Source organism: Saccopteryx bilineata, chromosome 1 (genome assembly GCF_036850765.1).
Source record: "Saccopteryx bilineata isolate mSacBil1 chromosome 1, mSacBil1_pri_phased_curated, whole genome shotgun sequence".
NCBI lineage: Eukaryota > Metazoa > Chordata > Mammalia > Chiroptera > Emballonuridae > Saccopteryx > Saccopteryx bilineata.
The window spans coordinates 30,729,051-30,756,151 of record NC_089490.1 but is presented as its reverse complement, the minus strand read 5'-3'; the positions used below and the strand labels follow the sequence as shown (position 1 = coordinate 30,756,151).

At 42.1% G+C, this 27,101-nt stretch overlaps 1 protein-coding gene across 1 annotated transcript in view; it reads right to left on the bottom strand.

Annotated features, from left to right (window-relative positions):
* The window catches only part of LRRC1 (leucine rich repeat containing 1), a 147,306-nt gene that overhangs the window by 19,486 nt on the left and 100,719 nt on the right, over nt 1-27,101 (bottom strand). The window contains exons 5-10 of the mRNA XM_066252719.1: nt 20,100-20,156; nt 19,771-19,834; nt 19,295-19,369; nt 15,870-16,014; nt 13,808-13,926; nt 3,986-4,069 (exon numbers count right to left, since the gene is read on the bottom strand). Coding sequence (XP_066108816.1) covers nt 3,986-4,069; nt 13,808-13,926; nt 15,870-16,014; nt 19,295-19,369; nt 19,771-19,834; nt 20,100-20,156 — 544 coding nt within the window. The remainder of the gene's footprint in view (nt 1-3,985; nt 4,070-13,807; nt 13,927-15,869; nt 16,015-19,294; nt 19,370-19,770; nt 19,835-20,099; nt 20,157-27,101) is intronic.

Genomic DNA, 27,101 nt, shown 5'->3' with positions numbered 1-27,101 from the left:
CTGTGGCCCAGGCTATTTAAAGTTAAGCTCTGTTTGGGGAATATTACAAAGTTCCTGGTGGTCTCTAATCATCCCTGTGGTCGTACATATAACAACTCCCTGTCTACCTACAAATCCCACTACTACACAGTCTCTTCTACTTCATTCTTCCCTCTACCAAAAATGAGATCTTTAGAAAACTTTGTCCCCAGAAGTGTACATACTTAAGCAACAGGATGAAAAAAGATACAAATAAGTTCCTTGAAAAATCAGAAGCATGCCACATGTAGCATTTAAAGCAAACCTAGCCTTTCCATTGGAGATAGAAATGGTGCAAACAAACCAGAATTTAATGAAGACAGATGAGCTGCCAAGTTATGCCTTTAAGAGTTTCTAAGTAATTTAAAATTAATTCACAGAAAAGCATTCTCTTGAGAAAAAATAATCTGAATGAATCTGGCATAACAAAATAAGGCTCCAGGCCATGCAGTCATTAAAAACAAAATAAAACTGAGTTTAGAGAAGAATGTCCAATATTTTACAATGAAGTACACACAAAGCAGTCAGCCAATTTGAATCTTCATGCATTTATGAAGCAAATGGAAGTTAGAGATGCAACTGTGGTCTGAACAATACTTACAAGGTCAACAAGTTTACCTGACTTTTCTAAATTTCCAAGCAGCTAACAATTAAGAAAACAAGAGACATTCATTGATTTGCAAATGTTTACTACAAATAACACCACAGAACACAAACAGAATCTATTGTTGTGGCCTGCAACAGTACAAACATTTTCCATTCAACCATTTTTTAAAAATGCAAAAAAATGCTGCTACGAACTTAGGAGCTGTGCTGTAAGACTGACAATATACAACACCATCAAAGTAAAACAAACAGAAGACAAAAGCCGGGAAGAACTACGTAGCACACCAGACCAATGGCAATTAATACAACTAAAAATTTTTGGCATATAAATTGGCAAGCATTTCTGTTTAGATACGTCATGCATGCAACTTAACTGTTCAAGAGAATGGAGACAAGTTTTGAAAGAAAAGAATCCAATTAGAAAAGTACAGGATTTTTTTTTTTTTTCATTTTTCCGAAGCTGGAAACAGGGAGGCAGTCAGACAGACTCCCTCATGTGCCCAACCGGGATCCACCCCGCATGCCCACCAGGGGGCGATGCTCTGCCCATCTGGGGAGTTGTTCTGTTGCAACCAGAGCCATTCTAGCGCCTGAGGCAGAGGCCATGGAGCCATCCTCAGCGCCCGGGCCAACTTTGCTTCAATGGAGCCTTGGCTGCAGGAGGGGAAGAGAGAGACAGAGAGGAAGGAGAGGGGGAAGGGTGGAGAAGCAGATGGGCGCTTCTCCTGTGTGCCCTGGCCGGGAATCGAACCCGGGACTCCTGCACGCCAGGCTGACGCTCTACCACTGAGCCAACCAACCAGGGCTAGAAAAGTACAGGATTTGATTAAATGGTATCAAGTTTGGAGACAGAGCGAGTACACACACGTGGTCACTGGGCATACACCTCCCCGGCCCACACCCACACACCCAAACAGGGTCATAGGGCCTACTGCACTCAGTGCAGACCCAGGGCGGCATGATGGTGCAGCCCAGACCCACATGACGCAGTCCGAGGTCAGAAGGCCTCCCTCGGTGGCTTGGCTGCTCAGCTCCATGGGGTGGAGGCCAGCACTCAACCATGCCTGCTGGGTTCCCACGCTGTGACCCGCAGCAGAATTGGAGCCATATGCTCCGGGCGCTTCCTGTGCTGGGAGTGGAGTGTGTGGGAGTGGGGGTGACAGTGGGCCAGAAAAGCTCTAGGTCCTAGAAGCCTGAGCATTCTCTGCTGTACAGGCAGCCGCAGGGACAGGCACGGACCTTTTCCCTTCATCAAACTCTAACTGCCAGAAAACCAACAGTAATTTTTCAGAAAATGGCTAAAACGTGATAGCTAACGAAAATGCTTTGAAGCTAGAAATACTTTCACTTTTCAAATCAGGAAAAGCTGTTTCTAGTAAATTTATGCAGACACACAGCATGGACTAGGAATAACCCTCTAAAAAGCAACCCAGAGTATGAGTTTCATTCTCTTCAAGTGAACCGAGGACTGATGCTAAAATGATGGTGACAGTCGTACAAAAATAAAACCCTCAAGTTCTTGTCTAGAACGCATTCCTTTGAGAGAATCAAAAGAGGGAGAAGGAAGTTGGAGGAGGCGGTTAAACTAGGATTAATGTTATACTTAAAAGTGCTCTGTTCAGTATTTACCTGCAAATATCCCTAAACTGCACTGATTTTCAAAAACATCCAAACTAAAGATAATTTGACCTTTCTTTACCAAATTAAGGTCCTGCCGCACCTCAAGGTCACACAGACGAAAAGGATGGGCTAGATCACTGCTAGCTGAGTGGCCAAGCTGCTACTGGCCAGGGAAAGAGCAGTGAGCCGGCGTCAGGAGACACAGCTTTGTGCCCAGTTAGTTCTACAGGCTGCGAGCTGTGTGAGCCCTCGTCAGGAAAGCTCCTCACCGGCCTCAGTGTCCTCCTCTGTGCAATGAGGACATCCCCAGGACCTTCAAGGCTGCCATCAGGATTCGATGAGTTAAGGTATACGAAAGCACCTGGCCTGGCATGCAGCATTGAGGTAGAAAGTACATAACGAATCTTTTCCATGTCTCTGTACGTGTTTCTATGTCCAATCCATTACCCACCCTACCTGTGCTATTCAACAAGAGTAAAAGGAATGTTCAGAATAATATTCCGCTCTGGGTTTTGGTTTATCACTTATGAGATTGGAACCAAAATGTTCTGATTAGCAAAATCACTAAGTTCTGTCCCAATTAGGTCGAGATGTAGACTTCCACCAGTTTTAAGTAGACTTAGAACAGCTGGGAACAGTTTTATTTAGATGCCAGTGTTCAGGTTAAGGACGTGTCAGAATATGATCTCATTTATAATAAATATCTGGTGCTTCCACTCAGGGAGTGGCCTGGGACACAGAGGGCAGAGAGCACCAAGATGAGGAAAGGAGAGAAGAAATCAGGCCAAGTTCAGACACCCTGGGAAGTATCCCAGGAAAAGAAGAACCTTGTGGCTGGTTAGACGGCAGCTTTGAAATTGTTCCAAGATAGATGTTGGAAAGTGTCAAAGCGGAGAAATACAAAGAAAACTGCACCTGGCGGCTGATATGATCACCCATCTTTTTATGTGAGGCCCTGACAAAGGGAGGGGACTCACCAACCTCTGATGAAGGGAACAATGGTGGCTTACACTTTGTTTTAAGGTTATGTGGCTAAGAAAAACCAAGCCCCACATTACCTATCTTCAATCAAGTTCTCCTAAGTTCCTAGTAGGAAATAATTCTTCTTTTTAAACAACACGCTAGACAGCTCCTTGTGTGGTATGTTGTGGCTTCCTTCTCACTCTCAGCATTTCAGCTCCCTGCCAGGACGTAAATGCCTCCTAGTCCACCATGGACGGTGGCTGTCTCTCTTCTGCTTGATGCGCTGACAAGAAAAACTCCTAGAGATCTGGCTGCAGCTTCCCATCCGCCCTCCACTCTGTGAATGCTTCTGTGAAGAGTTCGCTGACTCTCCCAGACATGAGCGCTTGTTTCCCAGGGTCGCTCTCTGTCCAGAAACAGGGCTGCATCAGACCCATTTTTATACGGCTCATGGGAAAATTTAATTTCACATTAAATACAGTCAAACCCAAAGTCATCTACTTCCTCTGCCAAACTCCCAAATCACGCATCTCTCTTGATGGTGTCACTGTTCTCTGTAGGTCAAAGCCCAAAACATTCAATCTCTCTCTCTTTCTTAAAAGACCTACCTATTCTCTTCAATCACTCTGATAATAACGCCTCCGACCACCTTGATACAGATGAGAGTTCATGTCTTTATAAAGTACCACATAAGTCTTTTAAAAGTTTTTGACATTTTTGATGCCTTCTGTGTTATTTCTTTATAATTATTAGTTTTATTATTTTTAAAAACACATACCTCTTTGGGTAAAGACACTAATTTATTTCTGTCTGCATTCAAGTTGCTCAACTTCTTGAGTTTTCCAATGCTCTTAGGTAGGGTCTGTTAAAATAACATTTTTATTAGTAACAACATATTTTTAACATAACACAGTAAAACAGAGCTTTTCAAAGACACAAAGAATATAATCTCATCTAGTGACAGAATAGTTCTTCTTGAATATCAGATACTTATAAATTTCACTTTGGGGATGTGCAATTAAATATATTGCATTTTGGGGGGAACAGAGGAACACTTTGTAAAGAGGTAACGGAGGCTCTTCAACTCAAGTGAGAATTTAATTCACGATCCACCCCTTCCCTGCACAGACCTGCGAGAACCACACTGACAAGACTGCCTGGCTGGCTGTGGGAGGCAGGGGGCAGGGCAGGGCACCGAACCCCAGCAGGGGGCTGGGAGGCCAGGGGGCGAGAGAGGCCCGCATGGGCTGGGGTGCGGGACACAGGGTCCCACAGGAACAAGGCCAGGGCCCACAGGGGGGTCTTCAACATGCTCAAGGAGTCCGAGAGTGAATGTTACTTTAAAACTTGTCGTGAGGGAGGGGAAGAAAGAGGGACAGGCATACAGTGACGGAAAATGACTTGACTTTGGGTGATGGGCACGCAACACAATCAACAGTTCAGATGCTATAGAGATGTCCTCCTGAAGCCTCCGTACTCTTATTTTTCAATGTCACCCTGTTAAATTTAATTTTCTAAATGAGAAAAAGAATAAAACACTTGTCACGATTACTATGTGTAAGCCTCAAACCACCACCTAGGGCCGGGGGCTCTGGTCCCTCCAGCACAGCGGCCTCAGAAAGGGGCTGCCGGCTCCCTGGCGTCTGTCTTTGACCAGCTCCTGCTGTCTTCTTCTGCTCTTGTCACCTAAAGAGTGTTCCTTAGTCCTTTTATAAAGAAAGAAGAGAGTGACGTCACGGAAATGGCGCCGTGAGAAGCGCGTCCGACAGCTCTCCCCTAAATCACAACAAATTTATCAACTAGAAACAGAAAAATTTATCCTCGGAGCATTCCGGAGTTCCACACAAACTGAAAGCAAAAGGACTGTTATCACTTGAATCTGAGAGACGAGGGTGTGGAGGAAGCTACCGCAGCGACGCTCATTCAAGCCGCCAGGGAGTGCGCCCGCGGTGAGTCAGCCCATATACTTGGGAACCGCAAGCCGCCGCTCGCGGCCGCGAGCCCGCGAGCTGCCGTGAACCCCCGCGAACCGCCACCGCGAGCTGCCGCGAGCCCCCGCGGAACCGCCACCGCGAGCGGCCGCCACGAGCCGCCGCGCACGCGCCCGGTCCGGTTGAGCACTGCTGACGTTCCCAGCGGCCCGCACACTGCGAGTGGGGGTCGCCGGCCACCGGTGCCCTGAGCGCCCCATTCGCGCGCGTGCCTTGGGCATTCCACGCGCCCAGGGCGCCCTACTGGCCCGCACACCCAGGGGGCTCCATTATCCTGCGCCTGGTGCGGTCCAGCCGCCAGCGGCGGGGCGAGCGGGAGAGGCTTGGGAGATTCTCTCCGTGGGCGGGGCACCTCACCCAGCCATTCAAGCTAACAATCAAGCGTTGGGGGAGGGGTGCGCGCAGGCAGACTAAAATACCTTCTGAAACACAGCTGCGACCCAATCACTGAAATTAGCTTAACCCATGAAATCTGCGCACCCTCGGTTCTAATTGATAAGGTCTCTCTCAATTCAGCGATCCAAGACAAGAGGCGTGATATTTTTTAGTGCCTCTCGCTAAAGGGGCGGGGGCAACTTCTGATTGATAGAGCCTCCATATTCAGGGATAAACGCTAACAAGAAGGACTTGGCAGATAATAAGGTCTATACTACACTAGTCGTAAGCAGAGACTAGTGCCTCTTCTTCCCTGCAAAAACAGGCTACAAAGTGTGGAAAGCCTGGGTTGAGAGGTCCAACTAAATGATAGGCGCTGAACAGTCACCTTGACAACAATTGACTCCCACCCCCGCCTGATTACACTGGAGGCCCTGACTCTCAGAGCCTTTCCCAAAGCCTTGCACTGAGTGGGGATAGAGTGGGGATTTCCCAGCTCTTTGAGCCTCTTACTCCCCAGGCAGAAGCAGTTGCAGCCTTATAGCTGGATCACCAGGCTGCTAATTCAGAAAGGGGGGACTAGGAGAGAGAATCCAGGAAAGCAAACTCTCTCATCGTTGGACCCTGCAAACGCCAACAAGCCTTTACTTCCAGCAAGACTAAAGCCAATTATATGACATTGCCATAGAATCCCATCAACTGCAAATCCCTAACTAAGAGTGACACAGGGGCAGAGCCTGGGGTACAGAGTCACCGACTAGGAAGAGGGAGAGAAAAGAAAAAGGAAGAAGTTAACCTCTCAAAATCAAGAAAAACCCACAGACTTTACAACTTGATCCACTAATTTTTTTTTTGTTGTTGTTGTTGTTGTTGCTTGTTTCTTCTATCTTTTTGCCTTTATTTCCTCCACCTCGGTCCTTCTATTCTCTGCCCATCTTATGCTTCCCCTTTCTTGAACTACACTACCCATGAGTGTTGCATTTTATTTTTCTTCTTCATCCTCACCCTCCTTTAAGGTAATACTCCAAAACACTTAACTCTCACTCTCTCCTCTTTTTTTTTTTTTTTTGTCTTGCTTTATTTTGTTTTTTTCTCCTCCTATTTTATTTCTTCCTTCGTTTTTCTCTTTTTCTTATTTTTTCCTTTCTATTCGTTTTTTCTTTTCTCATTTTACTTTCCTCCCATATAATCCTCAATCACGAACAAATTAGTTAATTTGAAACTCAAGGCTTTTTTTTGGTTTTATTTCTCTTTTTTGCTTTTGTTTTTATTTTTTTTCTCTCTTGTTTGTTTATTTTTGTGGCATTTTGGGTCCTCCCAACCCAAGGTCTCCAGTGTATTTAGTCTTCGCTCCACTTAATACAACAGATTTTTACTTATTATTTTTATTTTTTCTTCTTTATTATTCTTTTTTGGTCCTTTTTTCTGATTCCCTCTTATCCCTCTCATTATATCTCTTAGTTGACCATCACTTACAAGCAAATCATCTTATGCTTGTCTAAGATTTTCTTCCTTTTTTTTTTTTTTTTTTTTTTTTGCATTTAGTAGGTCCCTACTCCCTTTTTTTGCCCCTTGAACTCTTCACCCCAAATAAGGCCCTCCATTATAGGCACGATATTTCCCTGAGGAGGGGAGAGGAGAAAAAGAGAAGAGAGAAAAAAGGGGGAAATAATAAATTATTACTTTTTTTTTTGTGGGGTGTTTTACCATTTTTTTTTTCTTTTTACTCTTTATTAATTCTAATTAGTGCTATCAATAAGACCACCCTCAGATGCCGATAAGAAAGAGGAAATCGAATATTATGGATACAAAAGAAAGAGAGGTAACACAAATAGATGTGGAAAAATCTATGGAGAAAAGACTTAACATATTGGAAGCCTTGGAGCTAAATGACAGAGAATTTAAAATAGAAATCTTAAAAATACTCAGAGGTATACAAGAAAACACAGAAAGGCAATATAGGGAGATCAGAAAACAACTCAATGAACACAAAGAATATATTACCAAGGAAATTGAAACTATAAAAACAAATCAAACAGAAATGAAAAACTCAATTCACGAGCTGAAAAACGAGGTAACAAGCTTAGCTAACAGAACAGCCCAGATTGAAGATAGGATTAGTGAAATAGAAGACAAACAACTTGAGGCACAACAGAGAGAAGAAGAAAGAGACTCAAAAATAATAAAAAACGAGAAAGCCCTACAGGAATTGTCTGACTCCATCAGAAAGAATAACATAAGAATAATAGGTATATCAGAGGGAGAAGAGAAAGAAAATGGAATGGAGAATATACTCAAACAAATAATAGACGAGAACTTCCCAAGCCTGTGGAAGGAACTAAAGCCTCAAATTCAAGAAGCAAACAGAACACCAAGTTTTCTTAACCCCAACAAACCCACTCCAAGGCACATCATAATAAAGATGACACAAACCAATGACAAAGAAAAAATTCTCAAGGCAGCCAGGGAAAAGAAGAGTACAACATATAAAGGAAGGCCTATTAGATTATCATCAGATTTCTCAGCAGAAACTCTACAAGCTAGAAGAGAGTGGACCCCAATATTTAAAGCCCTGAAAGAGAGGAACTTTCAGCCAAGAATACTATACCCATCAAAGCTATCCTTCAAGTATGAAGGAGATATAAAAACATTCACAAATACAGAAAAGATGAGAGAATTTATCAACAGAAAGCCCCCACTCCAGGAAATACTAAGGGGGGTTTTCCAACCAGATTCAAAGAACAAAAGAAAACAACACCACAAGTAACAGCTCCACCAAGAACACAATAAAACCAAACTTAAACTGTGACAACAAAGGAAAAAAAGGGGGGAGAGGATGGAGATTAACAGTAGCAAAGGATGATGAAGTGCAGAAATACTTATAAGATAGGGTACTACAATGAATATGGTAGGTACCCTTTTCATTACTTAATGGTAACCACCCTTAAAAAAACCACCACAAAAACACTTGACTTAAAAAAGGTAGCAACAGAGGAAAGAAGTATGGAACACAAACAAACAAAAACAAATGATAGAAAAACAAAAGAGAAGAATCAAACTAGATACAAAACTAACAGAAAGCAATTTATAAAATGGCAGTAGGGAACCCACAAGTGTCAATAATTACACTAAATGTAAATGGATTAAACTTACCAATAAAAAGACACAGAGTAGCAGAATGGATTAAAAAAGAAAATCCAACTATATGCTGCCTACAAGAAACACATCTAAGCAACAAGGATAAAAACAAATTCAAAGTGAAAGGCTGGAAAACAACACTCCAAGCAAACAACACCCAAAAAAAAGCAGGTGTAGCAATACTCATATCTAATAATGCTGACTACAAGACAGAAAAAGTACTCAGAGACAAAAATGGTCATTTCATAATGATTAAGGGGAAGTTGAATCAAGAAGACATAACAATCCTTAATATATATGCACCAAACCAAGGAGCACCAAAATATATAAGACAGCTACTTATTGACCTTAAAACAAAAAATAACAAAAATACAATCATACTTGGAGACCTCAATACAACGCTGACGGCTCTCGATCGGTCATCCAAACAGAGAATCAATAAAGATATAGTGGCCTTAAACGAAATACTAGAACACCTGGATATGATAGACATCTACAGGACACTTCATCCCAAAGCGACAGAGTATACATTTTTCTCTAGTGTACATGGAACATTCTCAAGAATTGACCATATGTTGGGCCACAAAGACAATATCAGCAAATTTAGAAAAATTGAAATTGTTCCAAGCATATTTTCTGATCATAAAGCCCTGAAACTAGAATTCAACTGCAAAAAAGAGGGGGAAAAACCCACAAAAATGTGGAAACTAAACAACATACTTCTAAAAAATGAATGGGTCAAAGAAGAAATAAGCGCAGAAATCAAAAGATATATACAGACAAATGAAAATGAAAATACGACATATCAGAATCTATGGGATGCAGCAAAAGCAGTAATAAGAGGAAAGTTCATATCACTTCAGGCCTATATGAACAAACAAGAGAGAGCCGAAGTAAACCACTTAACTTCACACCTTAAGGAACTAGAAAAAGAAGAACAAAGACAACCCAAAACCAGCCGAAGAAAGGAGATAATAAAAATCAGAGCAGAAATAAATGAAATAGAGAACAGAAAAACTATAGAAAAAATCAATAAAACAAGGAGCTGGTTCTTTGAAAAGATCAACAAAATTGACAAACCCTTGGCAAGACTCACCAAGGAAAAAAGGCACAGGAATCAAATAAATAAAATCCAAAATGAAAGAGGAGAGATCACCACAGACATCATAGAAATACAAAGAATTATTGTAGAATACTATGAAAAATTATATGCCACCAAATACAACAACCTAGAAGAAATGGATAAATTCCTAGAACAATACAACCTTCCTAGACTGAGTCATGAAGAAGCAGAAAGCCTAAACAGACCAATCAGCAGGGAGGAAATAGAAAAAACTATTAAAAATCTCCCCAAAAATAAAAGTCCAGGCCCAGACGGTTATACTAGTGAATTCTATCAAACATTCAAAGAAGACTTGGTTCCTATTCTACTCAAAGTCTTCCAAAAAATTGAAGAAGAAGCAATACTTCCAAACACATTTTATGAGGCCAACATAACCCTCATACCAAAACCTGGCAAGGATGGCACAAAGAAAGAAAACTACAGACCAATATCTCTAATGAATACAGATGCTAAAATACTAAACAAAATACTGGCAAACCGAATACAACAACATATTAAAAAAATAATACATCATGATCAAGTGGGATTCATCCCAGAATCTCAAGGATGGTTCAACATACGCAAAAACGGTTAACGTAATACACCATATCAACAAAACAAAGAACAAAAACCACATGATCTTATCAATAGATGCAGAAAAGGCTTTTGATAAAATACAACACAATTTTATGTTTAAGACTCTCAACAAAATGGGTATAGAAGGAAAATATCTCAACATGATAAAGGCCATATATGATAAACCATCAGCCAACATCCTATTAAACGGCATAAAACTGAGGACTTTCTACCTTAAATCAGGAACAAGACAGGGTTGTCCACTCTCTCCACTCTTATTCAACGTGGTGCTAGAAGTTCTGGCCAGAGCAATCAGACAAGACAAAGAAATAAAAGGCATCCATATCGGAAAAGAAGAAGTAAAGCTATCACTTTTTGCTGATGATATGATCGTATACATCGAAAACCCGAAGGACTCCACAAAAAGATTATTAGAAACAATAAACCAATACAGTAAGGTCGCAGGATACAAAATTAACATACAAAAGTCCATAGCCTTTCTATATGCCAACAATGAAATATTAGAAAACGAACTCAAAAAAATAATCCCCTTCACGATTGCAACAAAAAAAATAAAATACCTAGGAATAAACATAACAAAGAACGTAAAGGACCTATATAATGAAAATTACAAAGCATTGTTAAGGGAAATCGAAAAAGATACAATGAGATGGAAAAATATTCCTTGTTCTTGGATAGGAAGAATAAATATAATCAAAATGGCCATATTACCCAAAGCAATATACAAATTTAATGCAATTCCCATCAAAATCCCTATGAGATTTTTTAAAGAAATGGAACAAAAAATCATCAGATTTATATGGAACTATAAAAAACCCCGAATAGCCAAAACAATCCTAAGGAAAAAGAATGAAGCTGGGGGCATTACAATACCTGACTTTAAACTATATTATAGGGCCACGATAATTAAAACAGCATGGTATTGGCAGAAAAGTAGACACTCAGACCAATGGAACAGAATAGAAAGCCCAGAAATAAAAAGCACATATATATGGTCAAATAATCTTTGATAAAGGGGCCAACAACACACAATGGAGAAAAGAAAGCCTCTTCAACAAATGGTGTTGGGAAAACTGGAAAGCCACATGCAAAAGAATGAAACTCGACTACAGCCTGTCCCCGTGTACTAAAATTAATTCAAAATGGATCAAAGACCTAAATATAAGACCTGAAACAATAAAGTACATAGAAGAAGACATAGGTACTAAAATCATGGACCTGGGTTTTAAAGAACATTTTATGAACTTGACTCCAATGGCAAGAGAAGTGAAGGCAAAGATAAATGAATGGGACTACATCAGAATTAAAAGTTTTTGCTCAGCAAGAGAAACTGATATCAAAATAAACAGACAGCCAACTATATGGGAACTGATATTTTCAAACGACAGCTCAGATAAGGGCCTAATATCCAAAATTTACAAAGAACTCATAAAACTCAACAACAAACAAACAAGCAATCCAATAAAAAAATGGGAAGAGGACATGAACAGACACTTCTCCCAGGAAGAGATACAAATGGCCAACAGATATATGAAAAGATGCTCAGCTTCATTAGTTATTAGAGAAATGCAAATCAAAACTACAATGAGATACCACCTCACCCCTGTTAGATTAGCTATTATCAACAAAACGGGTAATAGCAAATGCTGGAGAGGCTGTGGAGAAAAAGGAACCCTCATTCACTGTTGGTGGGACTGTAAAGTAGTACAACCATTATGGAGGAAAGTATGGTGGTTCCTCAAAAAACTGCAAATAGAACTACCTTATGACCCAGCAATCCCTCTACTGGGTATATACCCCAAAACCTCAGAAACATTGATACGTGAAGACACATGTAGCCTCATGTTCATTGCAGCACTGTTCACAGTGGCCAAGACATGGAAACAACCAAAAAGCCCTTCAATAGAAGACTGGATAAAGAAGATGTGGCACATATACACTATGGAATACTACTCAGCCATAAGAAATGATGACATCAGATCATTTACAGCAAAATGGTGGGATCTTGATAACATTATAAGGAGTGAAATAAGCAAATCAGAAAAAAACAAGAACTACATGATTCCATACATTGGTGGAACATAAAAATGAGACTAAGAGACATGGAGAAGAGTGTGGTGGTTACCAAGGGTGGGGGGGGAGGGAGGACATGGGAGGGAGGGAGGGAGAGTTAGGGGGAGGGGGAGGGGCACAGAGAACTAGATAGAGGGTGACGGAGGACAATCTGACTTTGGGCGAGGGGTTTGCAACATAATTTGATGACAAAATAACCTAGACATGTTTTCTTTGAATATATGTACCCTGATTTATTAATGTCATCCCATTACCATTAATAAAAATTTATTAAAAAAAAAAAAAAAAAGAAAGAAGAAGAAAAAGAGAAACGAGGAGAAGGAAAAGCAGAGTAAAAACTGAAGTGACAAACGAATAAGAGCAGAAACAGAAAGGCAGGACAGTCAGCTGAGGAACAAGTAGCAGCTACAAGAGCATGAACACAGGAAAGCATGAACCGGAGAAGCGGGGATGAACGGACCGCTGAGAGAGGGGCCGCGGAGCGAGCCAGCATGTGGGCCTGGAGGTCACCCTGCGCACCGACCCGGCAGGGAGGACGGGGAGCCTGGTCCAAGTGCGGGCACCTGCAGTCAGCTCTGCCCTCAATTTCTAGAACGGGGTGACATCGCAAAGCCCAGCAGATGCCACTCTCGGGCCCCTCAGAGCACTCCTGCCCCAGGCCCCCAGGCGCTCCCTGGCCAAGCACCATTTCTTCCCCTCTCCCACCCTCCCCATTTGCTAAAGAACCAGGGAAAAGGTGTGTCCTGTGGAGGCCCTTGGATGCCACAGTGGGCGCAGCAGCACACCCATGAACAGTGGCTCGTCCCTACCCCTCACTGGCGACCCCGTCACATGTCACTTCAGTCCCTGTATTGTGAGTGCAGGTGGCATGCATATTCTGACAGGGGAGCTTAAACACCATTTTCTTCTCTCAAGCAGGTTAAAAACCTGATCATCTTTATGTCCTGTATTCGCTTCATATGTCCTTTTTCAGATGTAACATCAAGAAATTTCCATTGAGCCTGACCTGTGGTGGCGCAGTGGATAAAGCGTCAACCTGGAAACACTGAGGTTGCAGGTTCAAAACCCTGGCTTGCCTGGTCAAGGCACATATGGGAGTTGATGCTTCCTGCTCCTCCCCCTTCTCTCTCTCTCTCTCTCTCTCTCTTTCTCTCTCTCCCCCCCTCTAAAATGAATAATTAAATAAATAAAATAAAATAAAAATTAAAAAAAAAAAGAAATTTCCATTGAGTCCAACCAAATTACGAGTAGACTCTTCCCTAATAAGTCTTCATAATAAAGAGCTCACACTATAAACAACCGCTCGAATGCACACCACACTCACCATGAGTCGGTTTTCTGTAAGAACTAATTCCGTGAGGTTTTCACAGTCCCCTACTGTTTCAGGCAACTGTGTCAGTCTGTTCTGATCCACCTTCAAGATTGACAGTTTCTTTAGTTTTCCTGTAAAAGCATTTAAACTCATTAGATACAATTGTTTTCCTAATCAGCAGCCACTTGGTATTTCCTATCTGCTGTTCTTTCTTGTTTTAAATAGTTATTCATTTTTTGCTCATCCAACTTGTAGCATTATGACACGACATCATTCTCATTTAGATCACTAAAGGTTGAGGTTAAAATAATTTGTTGAGAACATCAAAAACAATCGGCAATTAGAAGTGAATCATTTTAAAAGTCACTATCTAAAAATATTCTATCAAAGCCAAAAAATCTGAAGAAAAACAAACAGCGGGCTCTTAATGGATCTTTAAACACAGGAGATTTTCGTGTACAGAGAAGATAGACTTTAATCTGACTCCAAGAATTCTCCTTTCTAAAAACAATAAAACAATAAAGTACAGTTTATTCCATCAGTTATGAATGAAAATGACTTAGTGAAGATCCTTATACTAAGTGTTTCTACATATGCAGAATAAGATGGTAATCTTTGGAAAGCCACATTAAGGCTGAGTGGACTTCCCGGTGATGCTCCAGGACACGGAGAAGACTGTTGAATGCATCCTCTGCAGTGTCTTGAAGACAGAAAGCTGGAGAAAGGGCAATGTCAAAAGATTAACTTGCCTTATGTGCCGCTACCGGGCAAGGCAGAACTAACCTTCTTGGACTCTTCACTGAGCATAACGAGTAACCTACTAACACTGTCCCACCCATCCGGCCAGGAGACACGCTAGCGTTCTCTGCAGGGCACACAATCACACACCGCATAGGAGTCTCCCTCACAGTCATTACGGCGAGGGGTCTGGCAGCCTCTCCTGGAATACTTCTAGTGACAGAGCGCTCGTTTCTTCATCGAGCAGCCCAAACCAATTTGCAACAAATATTTCTTTTAATGGAGATTTATAATCCTTTCATCATTTGGACTGGAAGATGTAATAAATCTACTCCACCATGACAGCCTGTCAAATGCTTGAAGTCAGCCCCATATTTCTTCTTATTACAAGCAATAAAGCACCCCCAGTTCCTACAACTGCTTGGCGATGCCGTATATGATTCTCAGTAAACATTTCTACGCCGAGTCAAAACCCTCATCAATTTTCCAATCAGTCTTAACCAAACAGCAATGTCTATTGTTGTTGAGTTGCTCCTACCGGTTCCCACTTTCATCTGGACCAAACACCAGAAAGGAAGTGGTCCTTTGTCACAAAGCTTCTCCAAATGCTGAAAATCTTTCAAAACACTTCCTTTGATGTTTCAAATGAAGTTAAATGAAGGTCAAAGACAGCAATCTCTGACACTATAGGGTTAAATATAGCTCCTCACAATTCCTAAGCAGCTTGGCCAAGGTGGAGCTGCGAGTCCCTGTCTGTTTATACCTTCTCTGTTTACTTTTATTTTCTCAAATTGGACTGAATTCCTTTACAATAAAGGAAATGTCTGGACTAATTTTTTTTTTTAAGGAAATAGCACAGAATGGTTAACGTAAAAGATTATTCTCAATGGATCAGAAAAAGCTGAACTCAGCATACCACGCTACCTTGAACAGCCCTTCCCCAGATAAGGCAATAAAGTCAGAGTTACTTTCTCCTGAACTATTCAGAGTGCTCAATTAGGACTTTCTTAGTGATGGCTCATGTGACTGAAACACATTCTGTCATTTGGGCTAATCTCTACTGAAATCATTGAGACTAGGTGTGGACTCTGAAGTGGATGTGAGTCAACAATTTGAAGTCATAATTCCTATTAATTGTTATTAAATGAGGGCAAAGGAAATATCTGCATATAGAGAGACTTTTGTGTTAGGTTTTGCATTCTTTCTTTAAAACAACAACAAGGGAACGAAAGAATCCACATCCCCAGCTCCTGCCTATGAGGCCGGAAGGATCAGTGTCCCCAAACACTGAGACAACCGCCGGCACCTCCAGTAGTTAGTTGTGGTCACTACTTACCAAGGCCATCTGGAATCGTTTCTAGTAAGTTCTGGGAAATGACTAAATCTGTCAATGAAGTCAGGCCACTGATCTCTTCAGGAAGTCTTTCCAACCTGTTTTCAGAGACATCTAAGCACAGGAGGCTCTTCAGATTTCCTATTTCCTACATCAGCGACACAGAAAAGAAACCTGTGCTTAAACTGGCCACAGTGCAGAGGAATCTGTTACAGAGTTTGCCATCAAACCCCAGAGTCATCCTAAGGAAGTTCCTTCAGCATCTATCTAAGTGTGAAGGCTGGAGTCAATTTCCAGACCCCTTTCCAATGAAAACGGGAAGCTGTATGAATCACAGACAGCGCTGGGAAGGATGCCAAGCCTTCCAACTTCAGGCAGGCAAGGAATCATTCACGTAACCGATGAGGGGATTGGCACCCAGAGAGAACAAATGACTTGGAGGTCACACAATTAGGGGGGTGGAGAAGGAGGCTGGAATCCAGTTCTCCAAGTTCGGATTCCATCACTTAGCAACCAGCTTACATTTCAGGGTGACCCTGAGATTTTCTCTGTGAAGAAACCATCTACTTTCTATCTCCCATGACAGGCAGTACTTGTTACAACAAACACAAATGCAGCTGCTTCCCAGGAAAACCGGAGCATTCCGACCCACTGACACACTGAACGTCCGGAGAAAAGAGAAGCATACTGCTTTTAAGAAAAATGGTCCATGCAGAAATGGGCCAAGTACCTGAATGAGGCCAACAGTCTATTCAAGAGATACCTTACCTTCCATTCACAAAAATGCCTATTTTCTCTCTTAGAACTGCTTCTACTTTTCCATTCCACTGCCACTCAATTAAATTCCTCCTCTTACTACCCTCTCACCTGGACTGTTAACTCTGCCTCTGGTCTCTCTCTACCCAGGTCCACTCTGCAAACTGCTTCCATCTTTCCCTCCTGGAAACAGAGCTCGCTCTATTCATGCAATCCGATCACTCTTCTACTCTGAAGAACTCTACTGGCTCCCCGATGTCTACACAAGTACAAGTTCCTCAATCTGTACTTAATTTGATCTAATCTTTTCTTTCCAGCTTATCTCCTGGCAAATATATGTCCTATGACCCACCCTGTATTTCCTGCCTATAGGAAACCAGACTACATTTCTCCTAATATCATGCAAGACCTCTGATGTTGTTCTACTTTTTCATTAATTCCTTTTAAGGATGTCATTGTATCCTTTTCTTTCTGTTATCAATGAAGAAAAAAATAATTCTGGTTATTTGAGACTTGTCTGATGTGTTTAGCCCTGGTTTAAGAGAAGTTTATACAAGAGAAGCAAATGAAATGTTTAAATAACCATTTAAGCATGATCCCTAGTATTTTAATTTCTTTAGTTTAGGATGGGGCATTCTGTACATAATCATCTATGCACCTCTATACACACATATACTCTTCCCCCTAATGTCTAATAGTTGATGTTTTATTACTTTCCTTAAAACTTCCTGATATTCCCCCTCACCCATCCTTTGACTCCTAAAGTAACTAGAATTCTCTCAATCCGAATTTCTCATATTTTTCTAGAGAAATCTAAGTATTAATCAAGCCATTACCCACAACAACTGCTGCTCTGTCCTTTATTTTCCTCAACGACAGCCAACACTTCAGAAATAGACTCAAATTAGTTCCTACTCCCATTAGTTGTAAGTGATGTCATGGGAATTCTGGGGCTATCACGAAGTTACTTTTTCCTCTGGTACTTCTTTCTCCTGCCAAGACTTCCAGGCACTTGATACAGCACCACCTCAAGTGCACACCTCCCCCACCTGGTGCTCACTCCCTCCAGAGAGCACGACCCCTCCCACCTGGTCCTCACTCCTCCCAAAGTGCACAGCCCTTCCCACCTGGTCCTCACTCCTCCCACCTGGTCCTCACTCCTCACTCCTCCCAGAGTGCACAGCCCCTCCCACCTGGTCCTCACTCCTCCCACCTGGTCCTCACTCCTCACTCCTCCCAGAGTGCACAGCCCCTCCCACCTGGTCCTCACTCCACCCAGAGTGCACGGCCCCTCCCACCTGGTCCTCACTCCACCCAAAGTGCACGGCCCCTCCCACCTGGTCCTCACTCCTCCCAGAGTGCACGGCCCCTCCCACCTGGTCCTCACTCCACCCAGAGTGCACGGCCCCCCTCACCTGGTCCTCACTCCTCACTCCACCCAGAGTGCACGGCCCCCCTCACCTGGTCCTCACTCCTCACTCCACCCAGAGTGCACGGCCCCTCCCACTTGGTCCTCACTCCTCACTCTACCCAGAGTGCATGGCCCCCCTCACCTGGTACTCAGTGCCGAGCAGAGACAGCACTGGAATCACTTTAAAATACAAGCACCTAGACTATAGTGAACTATATCCTGACTTTAAAGACTGACTGTACTGTCCACAAAAGAATAAAATCCAGTAGTTGTTGGAGGGGAAAAAAATAAGAGGGAAATGCCCATTTCTTGCGATTTGCTTGTTTGCTTGCTTAGGTTTCTCTTTTCACCAAGCAGAAGGCAGGCCTGCTCACTGGGCAGCACAAGACAACTATGTATTCAGAAGTCTAAACAAGACTTCATCTGTGATACAGTTCTCACACTTGCTAACAGTAGAAAAAACCTGAACACCATGACGTTCCAGGTAAACTACAAACAATACTTTAAAAAATTATGAAATTAATACTTCTAATAGTGCTTGTATATCAACTACAGCAGGGCAAAATGTGGTCAAAATTATGCCAACAATAACCTGGCTGGAGGTTCAGTGGATAGAGCATCGGCCTGGTGTATGGATATCCCAGGTTTGATTCATTTTCAGGGCACACATGAGAAGCAACCATCTGCTTCTCTCCCCCTCCCTCTTCCCTGCCCACAGCCAGTGGTTCAATTGGATTGATCATGGGCCTGGGTGCTGAGGATAGCTCAGTTGGTCCTGGCTCAGGCATTAAAAATAGCTCAGTACTTGAGCACTGGCCCAAGATGGGTTGCTGGGTGGATCCCAGCAGGGGTGCATTTGAGAATCTGCCCCACGATCTCCCCTCCCCTCACCTATAAATAAAAATTATGTCAAAAGGCCCATCACAAAAAGTGGCAGAAACACAGACCACCAGAATCAGGAGTCCTGGTAATTGACAAGTTTGCTGGGCTTTAAGTCTGCCACATGGGTAGCAGGGATTAAGACTTCACAAACTAAAGGACTTATTTACTATCTTTAGAAATAGTGGGTTGAGGTTTTCAGTTTTTCTATCACAATACAGCATGACGAATGCTCAATATATTTTTCCAAATGTGCTTTTCGACCAAAGTGTTTGGTTTTCAAGATCCCTTTTATATAAAACCTCATGTAGAAGCCAGGAACATGAGGGTAGTGATGGCTATTATACATTTTGGGGTGAGAAAACATGAAATTAACATTTACCTGAGGTAATTCAGAGAGTTGATTTCCATCCAACCAGAGATCCTTTAGATGTAAGAGAGCTCCGATTGATTCTGGCTAAAACAAAAAATAATAATGTTATGGTAACAAAAATCCAACCTTTAGTCTTCCATTAACAAAGAAAGAAAGAACCCTATTTCAACAGTTAATTACTGGGTTCCCCAGAGGATGTTTCTTGGTATTGCTCCAACATCAAGCCCCTCTTTTCCCAAAGCACACCCAACACTCTTCAAGAATGCCGGCCCTTTCCACTTGTGCTCTCCTCTCTCGTCCTGACACTCCACAACCCCGAGTCCCAAGTCTTTAACCCGTGGAAACTGCTGCACGCTTTTCAATGATGCCAAGCTATACATATGGAAATACTGGTTTATAAACGTCCTAACAGATCTCCCTCAAAACCATTTGTGTTCATAATAAGGAAGAAGTTCAATTCAAATCACTCTTCAATATGGACTTACCAAATTATATATTTCATTGTTTCCTAAATCAAGTTCTTCAAGTCTCCGCAGCTGGGTAAGAGATCTATTTAAAAAAGAGAGAGGGAGTTCTTAGAGAATACTTAGAAATGCTAAGCAGTGTCATAGTTCTCATTTAAAACTACTTTCCAAAATTAAGACTCATTTGGATTTTATTAATACTGCATAGGAAGGACCATTAAGAGAAGGCTGGCATCTCCCAAACTTTCCATAAGACTGGAATCTCTTTTTGACAAAATAGTACTTTTTTGTTAATGCTTGAAGAAATTCATTCAGTACAAAACTCCCTCTTATTTTCCCCAGAGACTCACTCAGGAAGATACGTAAGAAGATTCTCTCTCAGTTCCAGTGAAGCCAGGTTATAGAGACTAGAAATGAACAGAAGAACAAAGGATAAGGAACATTCCTGAGACGACTCCTGCCCCCTCCCATACACACACTCCACAAGCAGCGACTCTTAATGAGACCTGTACTCACTTCCCAAGGGAAACTGTCCCCATCACCCCACCACCATCCCCGTTCAAAATAACATCATTTCCACCTCCCAAGTTTTGATTTTAAAAGAAAAAGAGTAGTATCATCATGCTACGGTACCTTCTTCAAATACCTTACACATCTGATATGTGAAAAGAACTCACTAGTAGTCACTTAAAGAACCTCTCCCAGAACCAAGACAGAAGCAGCACGTGCGCTAGACCTCAGAACATAAAAAATGTGCCATTACCATGAAAACAGTAACGCATTTCATCTCTTGGAGCTCAGAGCTCTACTTCCAAACATCAGTGAGAGACGACCACTCTGACAGTAGCGAGCATTTCAGTCCAGAGAGCCCAAGTGCTCTATTTAGGATCACAGAGCAAGCGGCAGAGCTCTATGGAAATCGCTGCTACTTAAATGCATTAGGGATAACGTAATAATGCACCTCACATCGCGCCTGCAACACAGGCCTAACTCAATAAATGGAGTTATGATAATGTTGCTTTCATTTCTACTAAACCCCAGAATGGCACTCTTTTCAGCAGGTTCTCCTGCCTCTTGGGTGTAATCCATGTCAACTAGAAGCACGTGAAAGGAGACAGGAGTTCTCCCCAGACGCGGGGTATCTGGGTGGCCAACCCGCATCTTCAGAAACCTCAACGTCCCAGTGACGTCAGCACTGGCCCAGCTTATGGATTCAGAAGACGACTGATTTGTCTGTTACTCCAACAGGTAATGTACTAAGCTCTGTACCAATTGAAAACTCAAGTCTTTTTTGCTAATATCACTATGGTAACATCCAGATTTGGAGAATTTTTATGAGTGAGCTCATAGAACACAGAAGTCAGACATTATCCCAACACTAATCTGCTTTAATCCCCTTCTCCTTCCAATATACGAGGCAGAATCATGGGCACTAAAGAAGCTGGTTTCATAACATTGGAAAATGTAAATTTTGATTTGCATGAACACTGTATTTACATCCTTAAAGCCTAGTCACTTGAAAATGTATTTTAGTTATACAATGACATGCACAAATTCTGTATCTCCTTATCCAATTTTGGAACACTGAGTATAGTTTTCAAAATTAAAGCAAATGTAAACAAATAAAACTCTTTAGCAGGTAGTATTCTTGAAAAATAAAAAATCCCTGATAATTAGTCATTGTGAATTTAAACACTCTGCTAATAGACCGCAACCAGGTAGGAAGCTGGAACTGTCTAGTTCTCTGGGCCAAGTGTTTACTTAAAAGAAGCAGCAATAGGAGAGAGAGGTTAGGACCTCACCCAGTTTCTACTCCCAAAGGAAATCAGCAGATAAGGATGAGAAGTAAGGTTTTAAAAATCATTATAAAAGTAAAGATTTCAATTTTCCAGTTTTAAATTTTCATGTAACCCCTAGCCAATTTTATTGAGGAGGTGGTAATCATTTGGCTATTTTCACATTTATAGTTTTAAAATCCCTGCTAGAACTGTGATTTTACCTATTCATTATGCTCACACCTATTTTGATACACTAAAGACATCCAATAAGACAAGGAGGGACAAGTCCTTCTTTACTTCAAAACCTCTACCTTTTCTTTGGCAGCATCAAGCGCATGTGACAAAGCAATCGGACAGGCCGTGATGCTGGGCGTGCTGAGCGCAGGGCCGTGCAGCCTCTGCGGAGACACCTGCCCCTACCAGTGGCAGGAGGTGCTCAGCAGGGCTCCTTCTACCTGTCATCTCTTAATTAGCAACAACCCAGCACTGGCATACACAATTAGGAATGTGGGGCTCTGTGTGAGGGCCACTAGCAAGGGGCCAAGGCACAGTTCCCATCTGGCTGAAGCCAGAACTGCCAGCCTCCTGCTTTACTTCCTTGAGGCAACTTGGGGCACCCACTCCCCGAAACTCTCTCTCTCTCCTTTTATTTTTTAAGTGAGAGGAGGGGAGATAGTGAGACAGAGCATGCACGTAGCTGGCCACCAACCAGGGCTGGGACTCTCTTTATAATTTAAAATTTAAAAACACCTGCCTATTTTGGGTGACTATGTCTTACTTTCTTAATCACAGCAAGAACACTGGGATTTCTGTTGGTTTATATCATTTCAAAAATACAATACACATTTTTAAATTATCTTTAAATTTTGTCTTGAAAGCAAAAGGCATAGGCCACAGTTACTAAAAGCTTGAGCAAAAATACTGCAAAAAAATGCCAAGCCTTGTGGACATATGCAACTTAATAATAACGTCATGTTAGAGTAAACGCACAGTTCCCACTCCTATCATGTTAACATCCAAATACAACATCCTTTCCAGTAAAAGGGTCTGACTTGCCCCTGGCCAGGAGGCTCAGTGGATAGTGCGTCGGCTCAGCGTGCGGATGTCCAGGGTTCAATCCTGGTCAGGGCACACATGAGAAGAGACCGTCTACTTCTCTTCCCCACCGTCCCCTTCTCTCTCTTCCCTTCCCACAACCAGTGACTCTACTGGTCCAAGCATCAGCCCTGGGCACTGAGGATAGCTCAGCTGATTCAAGTATCGGCCCCAGACAGGGTTGCCAGGTGGATTCCAGCCGGGGCACATGTGGGAGGTTATCTTCCCTCCCCTCACTTAAAAAAGGGGGGGGGGGTCTGACTACAAAAGCTCTGTTTCTATTTCAGGGGTCCCCAAACTTTTTACACAGAGGGCCAGTTCACTGTCCTCAGACTGTTGGAGGGCCGCCACATACAGTGCTCCTCTCACTGACCACCAATGAAAGAGGTGGCCCTTCCGGAAGTACGGTGGGCGGCCGGACAAATGGCCTCAGGGGGCTGCATGCGGCCCGCAGTTTGGGGACGCCTGCTTTAGATAGTAGGGACAAGGCGAACGTACAGCTGTTACAACAGGACTCACTAAGGACTCTGCATTTTTAATCACTATTCTCGCAGTCTCTTTCTTGAGTTGTTAAGTCAGCTCTGTAAACTGGTGACGCACTAATATGTATGTAAAACAAAGTATCCAGCAACACATTTTCCTCCCATCTTTGTTCCCCGTCTATCTGGTTTCCCTTCTCATGGGAAAACACCCTTTTTTGTTGGTTACTTCTGCATTCACCTAAGAGTTTACTTTTATGCAAAGACAAGCAGGTATAAATATATAGAGTCATATCCTCCTCCTTTTCATGTGAAAGGTAGCACCCTATACACATCTGACACTTTGCTTTCCTCACGTACCAGAGTTCTGTCTCGCTTCCCATCTGTACAGACTGGTTTTCTTCTTTTACAATTGAATAATACCTCACTGTCTATACCTGCCTTGATTTTTTTTTAAACACTCCCCTACTGACAGCTATTTTACCCTTCAATTTTAATTTCTGGCAAATTCAATTTCTATGCAACACTGTTGGAATGACCTCATCCTCCTCCGACAGAAAGACATGCTTTACTACTCTCCCTGTCACCCCCACCTTTTCTGCCACCAACCAGGGTGCCAACAAAACCGAACAAGCTTCCGCAGGACAGCGGTGTGCCGACCCCTCCCTCCCGGCACACACAGGCCTCACGGTTTACACCGCTCATGAGAGCAGGGACACAAGCGATGCTCTTCTGTAAGCCAGAATGTAGGCCAGCGGTATTTTTAAAATTCTATTTCGGGGACTGGTGAGTGGTTACTTTAAAGAATTTACATCTGTTCTCCACTATATTTTAAAAAACTCTTTTAATCCACTTGGATTATTTTTTTCCATTTTGGTGGCCAAAAGCACTAGGTGAAAAATAAGTTAAGGTAGCCCAAGCAAACAATTAGCAGTACACTATAAAGCAATTAAAACATAAACTCTATAAAATGTATGGCAATGATATTTGGGGGAAACAATACTGATGGGGATAGAGGGACTTGCTTATACATTCATTGTATTTCTGTCTTTTAAATACGAAACTAGTATTTAAGAAATCTCTGGTTACATCTTTCTTATGGTAGCTTAGCTCCAGATATTTTTCTAAATATTTTTATTTTGAAACACTACATATTTTATAGAAACTCCCAGGATTCACAAAAGAGCATTAAATATGATAATAGTTTTCAAAAAGAAGATGCATTCCTCTTAGGCAGGATACACTAATACAATACCCGTAAGCAGCTAGTGCGAGGTCTTAGTAGCAAGGGCCACGTGTGGCGCACTGAGTTCAAGTCTACTGAAATTAGGGTCACCATCCCGAAGGGCAGCGATCACAAAGTCAAACCTACACTTCTTTTCTTTTCTTTTTTTTTTTTTTTGTATTTTTCTGAAGCTGGAAACAAGGAAGCAGACTCCCGCATGCGCCCAACCGGGATCCACCCAGCACACCCACCAGGGGGCGATGCTCTGCCCATCTGGGGCATCGCTCTGTTGTAACCATAGCCATTCTAGCGCCTGAGGCAGAGGCCATAGAGCCATCCTCAGCGCCCAGGCCAACTTTGCTCCAATGGAGCCTTGGCTGCGGGAGGGGAAGAGAGAGACAGAGAGGAAGGACAGGGGGAGGGGTGGAGAAGCAGATGTGTGCCCTGGCTGGGAATTGAACCCGGGATTCCTGTAGGCCAGGCCGCCGCTCTACCACTGAGCCAACCGGCCAGGGCCCAAACCCACACCTCTACTTGCATCTGCCAGAGGACCCAGGGCTAACCACTGGCTCTACTTCTATTAGCAAACTGTCACAACTACATGTTTATTGATAACAACCATTTAGTGACTGAAATCATGTTTTGGGTACTGTGCCAATCTGTCACATATATTTCTTGTCCTTTTAAAATGCTTTATAAAGAAATTTTTTCAATAAACAGAGTAGAGATGTTTAGATACATTCAGGCAAATTCACTTTTCTGTTGTTGTTATTGAGGGTATTAGTATCTTCTAGGTCAGGGTGAGGAACCTCACGCAGACATTACCCAAAGTGCAGACAGAGCCGCATGCCCCCGACTAGAGCAGAGGCTTCCGGGTCCTCAAAACTCCCCATGACTTCCCAGGGGGCTTCTGTACCCTCCCACCTTCACTCCCACTCCACACCCCCTGAATGGTTCAGAGGCTCTGGCTGTGTACCTGCCTGACCACCGGGTATGAGCAACTGAGACAAAATGTCCTCAGCACACAGCTCATAGGGCAACATTACAGAGTGTTTCCAGTAATAAAATCTAGGTCAGTTTCCCAGTGACAGCATCACCCTTCGGCAGTAACAGGCTTCAAGTTTGCTTAAGGTCCATCCTTTCCTTTTACTCATTGAGCTATATTTCACATAGCATAGAATTCACCTTTTTAATGTGCGCAAGTCAATGGTTCTTAGCGTACTCACAAGGTTGTACAAACATCACCACTACCTAATTTCAGAAAATTTTCATCACCCCAAAAGAAATTTCATGCCTATCAGAAGTCATTCCCTGTACTCTCCCTTCATCCCTCCCCAGGCGCTGCCAACCACTGATCTAATTTGTGTCCATTGATTTGCCTGGGCTGGGCATTTGATATAAATAGAACCACACACTATGTGGCCTTTTCTATCTGGCTTCTTTTACTAAACATGGCTTCAAGATTCATCAGTGTTGTAGCATGTATCAGTACCTCGTTACTTTCCATGGCTGAATAATATTCCACTGTATGGATACACCATGCTACACTTTATCAGTTAATCAACTGATAAAAATTGAGTTGTTTTCACCTTTTGGGTATTATTAATCATGTTACTATAAACATGTGTGCACAAGTTTTTGTGTAGGCATGTTTTCAATTATCTTGGGTATATATAACTAAGTGTGAAAAGGCTGGGTCATATGATAGATATGTACAACTTTGTGAAGACCTGCTCCCTCAAATGAGGTACTACATCATTTTACATTCCCGTCAACAATATTCAAGGGTTCCAATTTATCCTCATTCTCACCAACATTTGCTATTGTTCACCTTTCTGATAACAGTCATCTAGTAGGTGCAAAATGGTATATCACTGTGGTTTTGATGCTTATTAGAAATGACTTGCAAATATTTTCTCCCACCTGTAGACTGTCTTTTCGCTTTCTTGATAACGTCCTTTGATGCATGTCTTTAATTTTGATAAAGTCCAATTATCCATTTTTCTTTGCTAGTGTGGGCTTTGGTGGCATGTCTAAGAAACCAGGGCCTAATCCAATGTCACCAAGATATACCCTATGTTTTCTTGTGAGAGTTTTAGCTCTTACATTTAGGTCTTTGCTCCATTTAAAATTATTTTTTATGTGTAGTGTGAACTAGGAGTGTTACTTCATTTTTTTGCATGTGGATGGATATTCCATTGTCCCAACAGCATTTGTTGAAAAGATTATTTTTCCTCACTGAATTGAATTGTTTTTAGCACTCTTGTTAAAAATAAGTTAACCATAAATGCAAGGGTTTGTTTCTGAATTCCAGTTCTGTCCCACTGATCCGTCTATCCTTATGCCAGTACCACTCAACCTTGATTATGGTATCTCTGTAGTTACTTTTGAAATCTGAATATGTGAGTCCTCCAACTTTGCTATTCTTCCTTAAGATTGCTTTGGCTATTCTGGGCCTCTTATATTTCCATATGGATTTTAAGATAGCACTCATAAATTCCTTCAAAAAAGCCAGGGAGGATTTTAATGGGACTGAGTTAACTCTGTAGATCAATTTGGGGAGTACCGCTACCTTAACAATATGAAGTCTTCCAATCCACAAACAAAAGCTGTCTTTTCAATTATTTAGGTCTTTAATTTTTTTTTAAAATGTCTTGTAGTTTGCAGTATATGTGTCACACATTTCTTCTGTCAAATTCATTCCTTAGTATTTTATTATTCTTGGTACTTTAAATACCACTGATTTTTGTATATTAATGTTGTATACTATAATTT